The sequence below is a fragment of the Zootoca vivipara genome, chromosome Z1 (genome assembly GCF_965207765.1).
Source record: "Zootoca vivipara chromosome Z1, rZooViv2.hap1.1, whole genome shotgun sequence".
NCBI lineage: Eukaryota > Metazoa > Chordata > Lepidosauria > Squamata > Lacertidae > Zootoca > Zootoca vivipara.
The window spans coordinates 4,856,587-4,870,271 of NC_142583.1; the positions used below are offsets into that span (position 1 = coordinate 4,856,587).

The 13,685-nt window shown below is 40.3% G+C and overlaps 1 protein-coding gene across 4 annotated transcripts in view; it reads right to left on the reverse strand.

Moving 5' to 3' along the window:
• The window catches only part of HTT (huntingtin), a 102,290-nt gene that overhangs the window by 27,411 nt on the left and 61,194 nt on the right, over window positions 1–13,685 (reverse strand). For all 4 annotated transcript variants that reach the window (XM_060279043.2, XM_088657752.1, XM_060279042.2 and 1 more), the window contains 10 exons: window positions 12,863–12,985; window positions 12,301–12,539; window positions 11,886–12,028; window positions 10,748–10,955; window positions 9,223–9,364; window positions 6,320–6,499; window positions 4,383–4,559; window positions 3,811–3,887; window positions 3,270–3,408; window positions 1,692–1,814 (listed from right to left, as the gene is read on the reverse strand). In XM_060279043.2, coding sequence (XP_060135026.2) covers window positions 1,692–1,814; window positions 3,270–3,408; window positions 3,811–3,887; window positions 4,383–4,559; window positions 6,320–6,499; window positions 9,223–9,364; window positions 10,748–10,955; window positions 11,886–12,028; window positions 12,301–12,539; window positions 12,863–12,985 — 1,551 coding nt within the window. The remainder of the gene's footprint in view (window positions 1–1,691; window positions 1,815–3,269; window positions 3,409–3,810; window positions 3,888–4,382; window positions 4,560–6,319; window positions 6,500–9,222; window positions 9,365–10,747; window positions 10,956–11,885; window positions 12,029–12,300; window positions 12,540–12,862; window positions 12,986–13,685) is intronic.

The following is a 13,685-nucleotide window of genomic DNA, read 5'->3' on the forward strand; positions in this document are numbered from 1 at the left end:
CTAGCCTGGTTATATAATGACTGTCAGTCAAGATGGAATTGAAATAAATTGTTGTAAATTTTACATCATCAGTTCCTGTCAAGCTCAGATACAGCAGACAGATGTAGAGGCCTTTTGGTTCAAAGTACATCCGCAAAATGGAGGACACCTAGTGCAAGACTAGATTATCACAGCACTCTGAAAATAAGAGTAATTATGTCTAATGCAAAAAACTCACAAGGTATTTAGATTGTATACATATAGGCTTGCGCTTAATGCATAAGCTTAATGCACCTCCTAAGAGTGGCAAGCACTTCATCAGAATTTATGCTAAGCCACAATTGTACGAAATGGTGTGTGTGTGTGTGTGTGTGTGTGTGTGTGTGCAGAAGTGAGTCACAGCTTCAGTGCTCCAACTGAGTTTGATTTACATACATAAAAATAAATGAAATAGCCAATGAAATCTACGGATGGTTCTACATTTGTAAAATACAAGATATAATGTATTAAAATTCCATTGAGCAAGATGGCAAATGTATAACCTTTGCTCCTTTTAAACAATTTACTAATTAGCTATTGCTCAGGGCAGCCCATTAGTCACAAAGCTGCATATTTATTGTCACATTGACTTAATTTCAGGTAAGCATGCACTTACTTAGCCTTAGTAATAATTATAATGAAGATTTTAAAAAGTTCTTAGTTTTTATTTAAACAGAGAAAAATAACATGGATATTTGATAAAAGATTTCACAAGTCTGGATTCTAAAAAAAAGAAGGTAACCATCTATTCCCTGATGTGAAGGCTCGGCTCCCCAAATTAATTTAGCTTGGATATTTTAAAAATACATATTCCATTATGAAGCTTACACATCAAATCCTTGTCATGAAGGGGTGTGTAGGAATAGCCTACTGGATTAGGCCAATGGTCATACAGTAACAGAATTGTAGAGGTGGAAGGGACCCAGAGGGTCATTATCTAATCCAGCATCCTGTTCTTACAGCGGCCAACCACCATGAGCCCTATGGTCCCAACAGGCTTGAGAGGCTAGGGTGGCAGTTGCTGTCAGATGAGGAGCAGGAGGATGCAGTTGGTAGGCTGTGCCCCCAAAGGGGAGATCTGTTGCCTTTAGGGGCAGGGGAGGCACCCTCACTGGCTGCTTGTCATTTCCTATCCATGCAGCACAGGGGTCCCCAACCTGCCAAGAGGAGAGGCTGGACTGCAGGAGGAGGAGGAGACAGAAGGGCTGACCAAAACTAGGCACTGCATCCACTGTTGGGAACAGTGATATGGAGTGGAAATGATTTCACTACTATATTTTTCTGCAGAAAATTTCCCACTGTTAGAAATGTGATGCTTTATAAAAATTAACTAGTACAGTATCATAATGGTGTCAAATTGAGCATCAGTGGGGGGGAGGGAATACAATACCAGTGAAATCTAAAACAAATAGCTAAATTACTACTGAACAGTTTTCTCAGGGCTTTCTTCCACCCTTAACATCTAACACAAAGTATATTTTATTGAGTTTATTATGTTCTAAAACAGCTGCATTTAAAAAAGAAGAAGATATGTGGCATGTTACTTTCGTTTGTAATCATATTTTTATACTTGGAATTGTATTTTTGTTTGGATCATTTTGAAAAAGGAAAGCCAATTCATAAAAGTATACATTAAATCCCTATTTATTTTGTAATGACAGCATGCTAATTACCTTATGCAGCATAAAAGATCTCAGTTCGGGTTCAGGAAGCCGATTCACCAACTCTGCACCTTCTAACAGAGCCGAGGCCGATTTCGTGTAGCATTGTGAACTCACTAGTGAAACATACCAGTCCTTTCAAGAAAATAGTGTCAATCAACTACACATACTTAGAAACAAAAGAGATAAAACTATCTTGCTTTAAATCAAGCTTCTAAAGAGTACTGAGAAGTTGAACGCATATGCATACTTATGCACTTGCTACCACCAGGGTTGTATTTACCTGATAATATAATCCTAAATTATTGGTGAGCGGACTGACCCCACCCCTCCTTTTTCATACAGCATCCAAGGCTTCTGCTGGATCAACACAACCATTGTGGGTGACCAATAGAAGCCTCAAATGCCAGGCTAAGAAGAGAATGTCAATTCTAAGCAAGTTGCAGTTCACCAGACATATGTACCCTATCAGAATTTTGTCAGCACAAACAGGGCAAGCAGTGCTACAATGCTCTGATAACCTTTTAAAAGTCTGATTCACTTGGTTCTTGTCTAGCGATGCAAAAAGGTCCACTTATGCCTTCCCAAAGCAAGAGAGGTCACATGATGAAAAACTGCTGCATGAAGCTTCCCTTTGCCCTGACTGAGGTGCTGCCTGCTTCGTCAGTTGGCCTGGACAGTTTTTTCCAAGACAGGAGCTCGGCACACCACTGTACTGGCCACCAGGAATCTGTCCTGGACGGAATCTAGGGATGCGCCTGCCAGAAAAGACACTGCCTTTGACAATTTTAGGAGAGACTTCCAGAGTCCAACCAGGTCTTAGGGAGGCTCGTCTAGGACAGGCATCCCCAAACTTCGGCCCTCCAGATGTTTTGGACTACAATTCCCATCTTCCCTGGCCACTGGTCCTGCTAGCTAGGGCTCATGGGAGTTGCAGGCCAAAACATCTGGAGGGCCGCAGTTTGGGGATGCCTGGTCTAGGAGTTCCTCTAACCATATCAGAGTCACCATTTTGTCCTCTTGAGCCCACCCTCCTCCTGCATTCTCTACTACAACTGTATGTCAGCTATTGAGAAGGTGATAGGTCAATCATTCTACAGCAAAAACCCATCTTTTTCTAGATGGAGACATACTTTTTGAATGCACAGGGATCCACACATTTCTAACAAGCATCACATTCTTAGCATTTTAAGGTGTGTGTGTGTAAACCAAGACCTATCTATTTGGTCCTTATTTAGAACACTGTATTTGATTCTAGGCATCCTATTTTGATGAGCACTTGCCAAAAACGATCAATTAAAGATTAGGCCCACTTTAAGGACAGCATGTCTAAAAGGAATATTTTTAACATGCAAAGTGTCTCTGAATACAATTGCTCTATAATATGGAAGCAGGAATCATGAAATTGCTCTGCATAGCCTTAACGTTTGAACAACACAGACACAGATTCTTGCTTTTAACCAATCTCTAGCATTCAGAACAGAAAATGTACATCTATTTACTAAGTTTATTAGACTGAAAAGTGTTACCAGTACATTTAAAATAAAATTATAATTACAGTAAATCTACAACAATAATCTACAGCCTTACTTTATCTGGAATTACAGTTTCCAGAGCAGGCTGGCTCTCCCCATCCAGTGGGTGTGAAGTAACCAAAGATGATGGGCTAATTGTTTCTGGTGCTACAGTAAGACGAAACCTATCCAGGAGTGAGTAGAGCCTTTGGTGTCTGGAAAAAAGAAATTCAACCAGATTATGCAGAGTCTAGGAGAGACAAAAAAAATCTGGTAACATTTCCAGTGGATAAATGTGAATAATTTCAATAGTACAAGAGATATGGTGCACTTGATAAATTAAGCGCAACACTTCCATATATGATTTTTTAAAAGCAGGATGTGCTTAACAAGCAGGAAGTAATATATTTTAGCAGCCTCAAACCTTCCTCCTAATGAGAGACAATAGACTCAGTGTGCCCTAGAGTTCTGTTCAAGGTAGCTCAATCTGCAGAAGGAATTGCAAAGGAGAACAGAAAGGCTCTATATCCTTGAGCACTCTTCCTAAGTAGTTTTTTAATTACTGTACAAAAATACAACAAAAAATATTCTCCAAAAGAAAATCACCAATGCATTACCTGAGTGCTAATCCAGTATTCTGAAGATATTCCTGAATTCTATCCAGCTCTTCAACTGGTAACTGAGCAGTGCTGTTCTACACAAAAACAAGAAAGGCAATACATTTGTATAGGTCTGGCGAATGAAAAATAAAACATACATTATAATATGTTAAGAATAACACTGTGGTTATAGAATAGCATTATGATAAGTTAAGAAGAAACTGTGGTTAGCACTAATAATTGATTGTTGCTTTAATTTTACCTAAGACCGCAAATATGAACTGAAATAACTTTTCTCTTAAACTTAAGTTTTTTAGATACTAGATGTATGTATTTTTATTTAAAGCCTTGAGACTTATGCACATTTAATATACTGTGCAGCTCCCCTTCTCATTGCATTTAAATAGCTATGTTTATATACAACATTGCACATAACACAGTCAAGTCTCCCTATGAGACATGGTGAATAATTTTGTTCCCACAATTTACTTAACAGGCAGACTGAATGTAAGTTAAATTTAAGAACATTGCACTGTATCAGAAACACTGACAAACAAAAGTATACATAAACATGACAATGCATTTGGTACCTGCACCGTTGCAGCTAAGAGCATTTCTACTCGACGGCAAGCAAGAGTATCGACCATGCGAGCCAGCACACGGAATGGAGTACACAAAAGCTTGTCCACATACAATATTAAGACAGCACCAGACTGGCTGAGGTGAATCCCCTCTAAGCATTGTAGAGTTTTCTTTACTGCAGTTGGCTAAATGGGGAGACAAGAAAATTACAGGGCTTTTTTCATACTAAACTACCCAAAAGCAAATGACATATGAAAGTTTTGAACAAAACAAATCATTCCATAATGGAGTTATAGGTTAAACTCAGACACAGACTAAACAAAGGCATGGACCCCAAAAATGTACACATCACTTCCTTGAGTTTCTCTTTATGTCAACCCCCCCCCCTCAAATAACACCCAACTCTACCTCTTTTTTTGCATCTAATCCTGACTAATTTAGAAGATACTCTGAACAGGAGTGCTGGGAGATAACAATAGGGTAGATCAGGCATCCCCAAACTGCGGCCCTCCAGATGTTTTGGCCTACAACGCCCATGATCCCTAGCTAACAAGGCCAGTGATCGGGGAAGATGGGAATTGTAGTCCAAAACATCTGGAGGGCCAAAGTTTGGGGATTCCTGGGGTAGATGAATGCTACTAAACTGAATCTGAATCCAGCTAGGGTTCAGAAAGCAGGCTTCGGAGCTCCGCAGGACTCTATCAGCACTTTCTTCTCTATGTTATAAGAAACACTCTGGGCAAGTACTGTGAGAAGCATCCCGCTATCTTCTAGCTGTTAATTGCCAGCTCCCTTTTACACTTTGTTTTTTGACTTCCTGGCAGTCATTACACAGAGAAGCTCTTCAATAGAAGAAACTGAGCACTTTTCCCCTTTCTTTTTCTGCTAAGGAAATCTCTCTTTGTTTACTCCTCACTGCATTATTATGCCTGCTTCTAACGCTACAGGGATACAGAGGAGGCAGTCCTTTCACCGGCTCCCAAACAATAAAAAATGGAGGACTTTTTAATCAAATCTGCTTTTACAGTTTCAACAAAAAACCCGTTTTCCCCTCTTGAAGTTGATTGTGAATGTGAGGAGAATACTCAGAGTGGGTGTGTAGAACTAGACCCAACGATGGGGCAAGCTGACTCTGAGCTTCAAATAGAGGAAGAAATAACAAGTAGGGAGAGCACCCAATTAACTCTAATTGCAAGAACGGTTGAACACATCTTCCAACAAATTTGAGGTATCGCCTCCCAAATAACTCATTTATCCAAAGAGGTCCACAGATTATCTGTTAATAATAAGCAGGTACCAATAGACCACCAAAGTACCAAAGTGAAATGGCGTCACAAGAGCAGATCCCTAAGCTCGACGCAGAATGTGTAGAGGTCCTTAAAATCAACTCTTCTCAACTAACGTTTCAACCAAAAAAGATCTGCATGACAATTTGTGGAAGTTCAGATCAAACTCCTAACTGGAATCCAGCTAAGACAGAATTACTAGTACAGTGGTACCTCCGGTTGCAGACAGGATCTGTTCCGGAGCTCCGGTCGGATCCTGAGGTTTCACTACCAGAGGTGCCTGTTCTGCGCATGTGCATGCGTGGAAACCTGGAAAAGTACTTCCGGGTTTGCTGCGTTCTCATCCTGAAGTTCATGTAACCAGAGGGTTACATAACATGAGGTACAGCAGGTGACATGTATCCAGCTGATTCGGGATAGGGTTGCACTCCCCCTTAAAATTTAGGTTTATAGAATGGGATTTTTTATTGATCCAGCATTGCCCATGCCACACACACACCCGAGTCAATATTGGGAGGTGCTGTGTGCACAGGGGAAGCAGAGCGAGGAAAGCACAACAGAAATCCTTGCACAGGGCTTTTGCTGATGGGGCTCAAGGTGAGGATAAGAGACACAGAAAAAGGGGTAACAGGGAATTTTGATAACTCAAAACAACTTACAGCTGCAAAGTTCTCACACCGCGACTGAATAGCCTGGATGAAAAGTCCACTCGCTGCTGAATTCCTGTGAATGGCACTAATGAAATCTTGCACAGGTGGTTCATGGGAGAGATTAATAAGATCTTGAACGTGATTCACTGTCAGCCAGGTTAAGTGTTCAGAATCATGCAGGTTTTGGCACTATAGAAGGAAAAAAGAATTTGATTCATCAATTCTTAAGTCAATGCCAACTGTCAACTGGGATAGCTCAGTCAGTAGATCCTTAATCTCAGGGTTGTGGGTTTGAGCCCCACATTGGGAAAAATATTCCCACGCAGGAAGGGACTAGATGACCCTTGTGGTCCCTTCCAACTCTATGAGTCCATGAAATCATAAAGGTTTGCATGGATGACATCTCCTACATGTGAATTCCTCTACCGATACCCTAACTCAAGAGAACTACATTTAAAGTTACGGTAGCATACCACAAAGACATGCACACACCTCATAATCTTACTTAATGGTGGCTAGTGAGTCTTTTATGTGTTTAATATGTCTGGATTATCATTGTTTTATGTTTTTTATTGTCTAAATTATGCCAGTAAAGGATGAATGAATGAATGCACACACCACGGTCATGCTCATCACATCATTGGGTTTGCTGGGGAGGTTTAAACCTCTCCAACTAGCCCAACACAACAACTGTACACGAGTCTTGCTAGGCAGAACTAAACCTCTTCCCAGAAGCCCAGAGCTGCATTGAAGAGGAAGATGGGGCTTGGAAGGCTTTGTGTGCCTGATTCTGGCCACAACCACCCCTGTTGTAACAGAAAATAGAGAAAATAAGGAAGACAAACTTCCCTCTTTGTACTAGAAAACACAGTATTTAAGTGGAGATCAGGTAGACTTGGTGCTATGTTTTCACCTAGATGCAGACACTGTTTAAGACTAAAGACAAAATTATCTTAGAAGCAGTGTTTTTTTATTAAACTTCAGAATAGAGCCCTATTACTTGTTATGGAGGAGGCAAGAACAGAATGAGTTAATGGCAGAAATCCTGACTTTGATGTCCATTGGGAGAAAATCAATTCACTAAATCATGGAAGGAGGACATATCTAACAAACTTTAAAAGTCTTTAGTGGTGCCCTGTTCATAGATATGAACCACCCTGAGACCTTTTGATGAAGGGCAGTATATAAATATAATAAATATATAAGCAAAAATAAAATAGATATGTGAAAGTTCAGGAGTGGGAGAGGAAACACTCAGGAAAAGAAAATTTCCTCACCTGAGAACTTCCACCCCACAACTTTCGCCAAAGGAAAAAAAATGACACATTTCATTTTTCAAATGAGTGAAATGTTTTCAAGACTGGAGTTTAGTAACTCAAAATGTATAGCATAGCATTTCTTATGTAAGGTAATCTACAGCATTAGAAAATGATAGTTCCAGTGCATATGGTAGACATATACAATACAGGCAACTTCCAATTTATGTGGTGGTTATGTTCCAAGGCACCGCGCATCTAAGTGAAATTGCGTATATTTGAAACACCATTGAAAAAGCCTGCAAATACCCCATTCCACCCCTATTTGTGACTTTTGAGTTCAATGCAGTCATGCACATATTGTCCACACCAAAAATGGCCGCTTTCTGTACTCAAATCCACGATGCATTTCTTAACCTAGAGAGTGCTGCCACCATTCTGAGAGGAACCTATAGGGTCTTCTTTTTCTTGTGAACTGTTACCTTCTTCTTCTGACCTGTGATCTAGTGTGGAGATGCTAGAAACAAGAATTCTACACCTGCTGCCTTTTGACCTCACCTCTCCCTTGTGGTTGACTTTCACTTCTCCTCTCAAATGACACAATCTGCTACAATCCTGCACCTACCTACTTAGAAGCAAGTAGCATTGGGTTCAATGCTAAAGCACAGTCATACCTCATGATACGTCCGCTTCATGTTGCGTCTTTTCAGGTTATGGACACGCCAAACCCAGAAGTCCCGGAACGGGTTACTTCCGGGTTTGGTGTGTCCATAACCTGCGCGCATGCGCAGAAGCGCTAAATTGCACTTTGCCCATAAGCGCCGCATTGCATCACACGCGTGTGCTGATGCGGCACTTCATGTTGCGAACAGGCCGCCGGAACGGATCCTGTTTGCAACATGAGGTACCACTGTATGTGTGTACAGGATTGTAGCCTAAGGCATTTATAACTTTGAGGCTGTTATCTGATGATGGCTTTCTTGGGACTGAGTATTATTTCTAAGTAAATATACATAGAATTACTTGTGAATTTAATAAATATGCCATGTAGTATAATTTTATATGCCAAGTTAAAATGATGCATTTTATGTTGTTCAAGTAGTAAAATGAATTTAGGTCTGATAAGAAACTATTGTATATATTTACATTTTCAGGGGGTGGGGTGGAAATACTGAAATGTCCAGCAACTTTAAGAAGCTGTCTAGGGCAGAGACCTGTTCAATTTTTGTAAATAAAAGGTTAAACGTCCACACTATATGTAGGCAGAGTGTCTGATCCTGACACTCTGATGTCCGAAATGGATAATTGTCAGGAAGCAGAGAATTGGGAACGAAAAAGTGCAGAAAATGGCAGTGCCACAAATACATAAAATGTTTATATGCCAGATTATGCATCAAAATCACTGAAGGTTATTATTTATTTAGCAGCAATACAGTGTCCGTGGACCTTAACAGCATAAGGCAACAGGTCTTTGCCCAGAAGAGTTTTCAATCACAATTACATGTGAATGGGATAATAATAGTAAGTAAATAATCACCACAACTGACTAGTTTACGCACAAAATGTTAACATGACACGGGTAAAATACACAAAATTAAAACTAGGTCATTGCCATAGGAGGGGCGGCGGCATTATTTTGAATAATTCAAAACTTACCACATAATCACAAAAAAGGATGAGTGCCCCTCTTCGGACTATCTCTCGATTACACATACCAAGTTTGGATTCAGAATCTGCTTCAATGTAATCTCCATGCTTCTCAGGCCTAAACAATTTTGTAGTGGAAAGACTGTGCCTTCTGGGGGGTGGGGCGAGGGAAACGGAGAGAGAGAGGGGTAATATTTTTACTCCTAAATGGAGACTTTGATTTCCAGAAAACAAAACTGTCAAACTTTCTTCCAGTTTGAACAATAACCCTTCATTGTGCAGTTAATTTATCCTTTTTCTTCTAAAGCCGCAAGGTGGACAAGTCTCGTATTGTCTAAATCAGGCATCCCCAAACTTCGGCCCTCCAGATGTTTTGGCCTACAACTCCCATGATCCCTAGCTAACAGGACCAGTGGTCAGAGAAGATGGGAATTGTAGTCCAAAACATCTGGAGGGCCGAAGTTTGGGGGTGCCTGGTCTAAATCCCTCTGTACAAGGTGAGAGAAACAGAAGGGAGTTGATGGAGCTTTCCTAGATGATGATCCTCTTTTAGCAGTGTGGTGAGAGCCAGTGTGGTGTAGTGGTTAAGAGCGGTAGACTCGTAATCTGGGGAACCGGGTTCGTGTCTCTGCTCCTCCACATGCAGCTGCTGGGTGACCTTGGGCTAGTCACACTCATCTGAAGTCTCTCAGCCCCACCCACCTCACAGGGTGTTTGTTGTGGGGGAGGAGGGGAAAGGAGATTGTTAGCCGCTTTGAGACTCCTTCAGGTAGTGATAAAGCTGGATATCAAATCCAAACTCTTCTTCCTCTTCTTCTTCTTAGCAAACTGAGGAGAGTGGCTGGGGGGGGGGGGCAGTCACCAGACAAAACTAACATCTTCACTAACCCCGCCCCTCAAACTCCCAGACAAGAACCCAAGAGAAAGGGCTAACAAGTCAAATGGAATAATGGCAGGAACGGGGGAAACAAAATGGCAGACAGGCAACAGCAACAAGAAAAATACACACAGATTAACAAGCAAGGTCCCTTTAAAAATAAATAAATTACACACTACAGGACACCCAGATAAGGACAAAGAGTAGAGGAAGAGACACACAGAGAGGGTTGAGTACCACTTCGAAGCAGGCAAAATCAGAAATTGAAGTTGCATGCAGCTTGTAGTTGTAGGCAGGGCTGATGCCAATTTTGGGCAGGACCATAGGTAACTACGGTAGTCACCCTTTTCTGTACTCTCTGACACCTGCCTCTCTTCCTCTCTGCCCAGAGGGCCAAGGGATAACAGATCTATCTTCCTAGAGGTACAGTGATTGCTAGCAGAGGTCTTCTGAAATCAGGCCAGGGGCAAGTGAAATTATACTACGGGTTGAAGGGTGCCAAGCCCTATTAAGGACACCGCTTGAATGAACTATGGACAATTTGTATTTATTAAATTTATGTACCACCCTTCGTCTGAGGATCACAGGGCTGTTTACAATATAGACACACAAAACTGCTTAACAAGATACTTCTACCACCATGAAAAATAGCCTTACTTTGGAGTCTGATGCACTTCTGACCACCAGCTACAGTTAGTATAATTAACAAGTAGTAAGATTTGACACCACAGGAGGACTAAAGAAGGATGTGTAGGTATCATGGACTGAACGAGGTCATTTAAGCTTTTAAGGGTGTAGAAGTCACCATCTGGCTCATCTCCTGTAAAAAGCTTAGTGGCTGCAGCTGTGATTCTTCTGAACATTCCTAAAACAGTGAAAATGGTTTTTAAAAACCCAAACAAAATTAGAAATAGCACATTATAACAGAGATCCACCTGACAACTCATGGTTTAGGCCACTAAAATATTTAATTCTTATCAATCTGAATTTTAAATATTTCTCAGCTAATGAAGTTTCCAAGTATCATGCTTCCAGAAAAACTTATTAAAGTACTCCTAGGATCTCTTTTTGACTGATTTTTAGCAGTGCATTTCACTGAAATTAGTCACACCCTATCCTGGTGAAATGCAAAGCACTCCAAATATCAGTGAGTATTTTCTTCAAAACATGATCAGTGGAAAACAATGAGGCCCAGTTAGAGAAACAAGGCTACCCTTGGCTTGCGTAATTGTGTGCCCTCCCCTCCATCCTTCTGGCATAAACCTCTCTCCAAGAAGAACTCAGAGATGACCCTAAGCTCAAACCTTCCTCAGCTGTGATACACAAACTGCAATTAGGCTTGGAAGAAGGTCCTTACTGGTACTAACAGAAATCTGTTTTGAAGTCTAGCTGTGGGGCATGCACAGCAGGGATGCTGTGTATCAGAGGGCCCATAGGGTACACACCAACCTATGAGTTGCAGAGTCCCCCCCACCCCAACAGCGCTGGTTCATTTCATAGAATAACAGAATAAGAGTTGGAAGGGTCGTTTAGTCCAATGTGGGGCTTGAACTCACGACCCTGAGATTAAAAGTCTTATGTTCTACTCTTTCAATTTGAAAGGTTTTGAACTCTAATTTTCTCAGGGGAACTAGCTTAATCAAACAGTACCATTTAAAAAACAAGTTTTTAAATTCAGGTAAAACGGAAACGGAACTGTTCAATGGGATTCATTCCAAAATAAATCCAAAGTAAAGCCTTTATTTTAATGGCTTACACAATAATGTAAAACAACACATTATCTGAAGGGCAATACCTGATTTGAAGGTATGAATTAAGCACATAAGCAACGTGCCCAACTCTTGGCAATAGAATGTGTGCTGCTGTTCATTCATATCCACATTCAAGTGTTTGGTAGTGATATCTTCCAAGAGGATCCCCACTAACTGCAACAAGAACCTAGGGAGAGGGAGTTTTACAAAGCATCATGTAATTCCCCAAGTAAAGAACAAAATAGGGTTAATATCTATTTGTCAACACAGCCCTGGAGGGAAAAAAGAATCCCATAAGTGCATACATAAATGTACGGACACAATAAATAAATAACTTATATTTGCCCGTAGTAAGATTTCATTGTTGGGTTACTACAAAATTCTAGTATGTCTAATAAATACACACTTTATCCCGATATGTATTATAAGGAAATTGTACAACAACAAAAAACGACTAACCTAGAAAATGTCTCTTCAGGCAGATATTTATCTTGCTCTTCCAGAGTTTGTTCGTGAGTTGAGGCAAGATTGTTTTCACCATTTCGTAGTCTGTTAATTGTTTTGCATGAGATTAAATATGGTGAGAAGGAGAGCTCTTGAATACGAGAAAGAACAATGTCTTCTGTCGACTGTGAAATCAAAACGCGAAGAATGGCAAGAATGCCAGATATCCATAATTGCACAGTGCTCACAGAGGCCTACCAATGAGAGAAAAAACCCAAAAGAAGGAAAGCGATGAAGGAGGAAGACAACACCAGGGCCTGCCCAAATTGAACTGCCTCCCTTCCCCTCCAAGGGCCAACTTTACATTATTTTTATTTATTTTAGTATTTTTAAATTGTAAACTGCCTTGGCAGAAAGGTAGTATATAAATGCAATCAATCAACAAACTGTACGTAAAGTTGAAAATACTGATGGGGGCAGGAGTGTACAATTCCCCCTTCCATTTATTTTTTACTAGATTGCTTTAGCTTCATATGATTTTCCACTCACATCTTGCCAAGTAAAAAATTATGCTTACCAATGTACTGGGAGTCACAAACATGCTCCTTAAAAGCATGTCCACTGGTCGGAGGGCTGATGGTGCCAGTATTTCAAATAAAGTGTTCAATACCCCCAGAGCTTCATGAGAATCTATATGCATCTATTAAAAAAAAATCCCATTTTTGTCACCACCAACATTATGATGTTTAATTGTTTTCAATGATAGTTCCCCCCGATTTTAGAATTTTTTCTAATAATGATGATGTTGATTATGATGATGATAATGATAATGATGATAATGATAATAAAAATGTCAAAAAATCTACAAAGTCAGTTAAATAACAGTAATAAAAATAAATAAATAAATGCTGAACTCATTTTTTATTTCTGAGAGCAACCTAATCAGACAGAATTCTAATGCTTAGTCTTTCTAACACAAATCTCAGCATGGCATTAAAGTATACCATGAATGTACATTCAACTTTTTCACAAAGAAATATAAAGAGCTGGGAGCATCAACAAGGCAGGCCTATGATGTATACAATCATGATATGAAATTTACCTGACTTTATGAAGTTACTGGTTTACATTTGCCACATACAGTCAGCAACCATTTGGCACATGTCCCAATTGATGCACGACTGCTGAGGTGTGGGCCCCTTTTGGCGGAACCGGCTTATGCGGGACCGCTGACACAAATGACCCAGAACGCAACCCCCGTGTAAAGGGGGAGTTCCCTGTATTTAAACGTTTCACGCATTTGTAATTTTCAAGCCTTGTGGGTTTCATGTAAACGATATGCAGAGTAGACTCACTGAAATCAGTGAACTTAAAGAGTTAGACATTACACTGATTTCAAT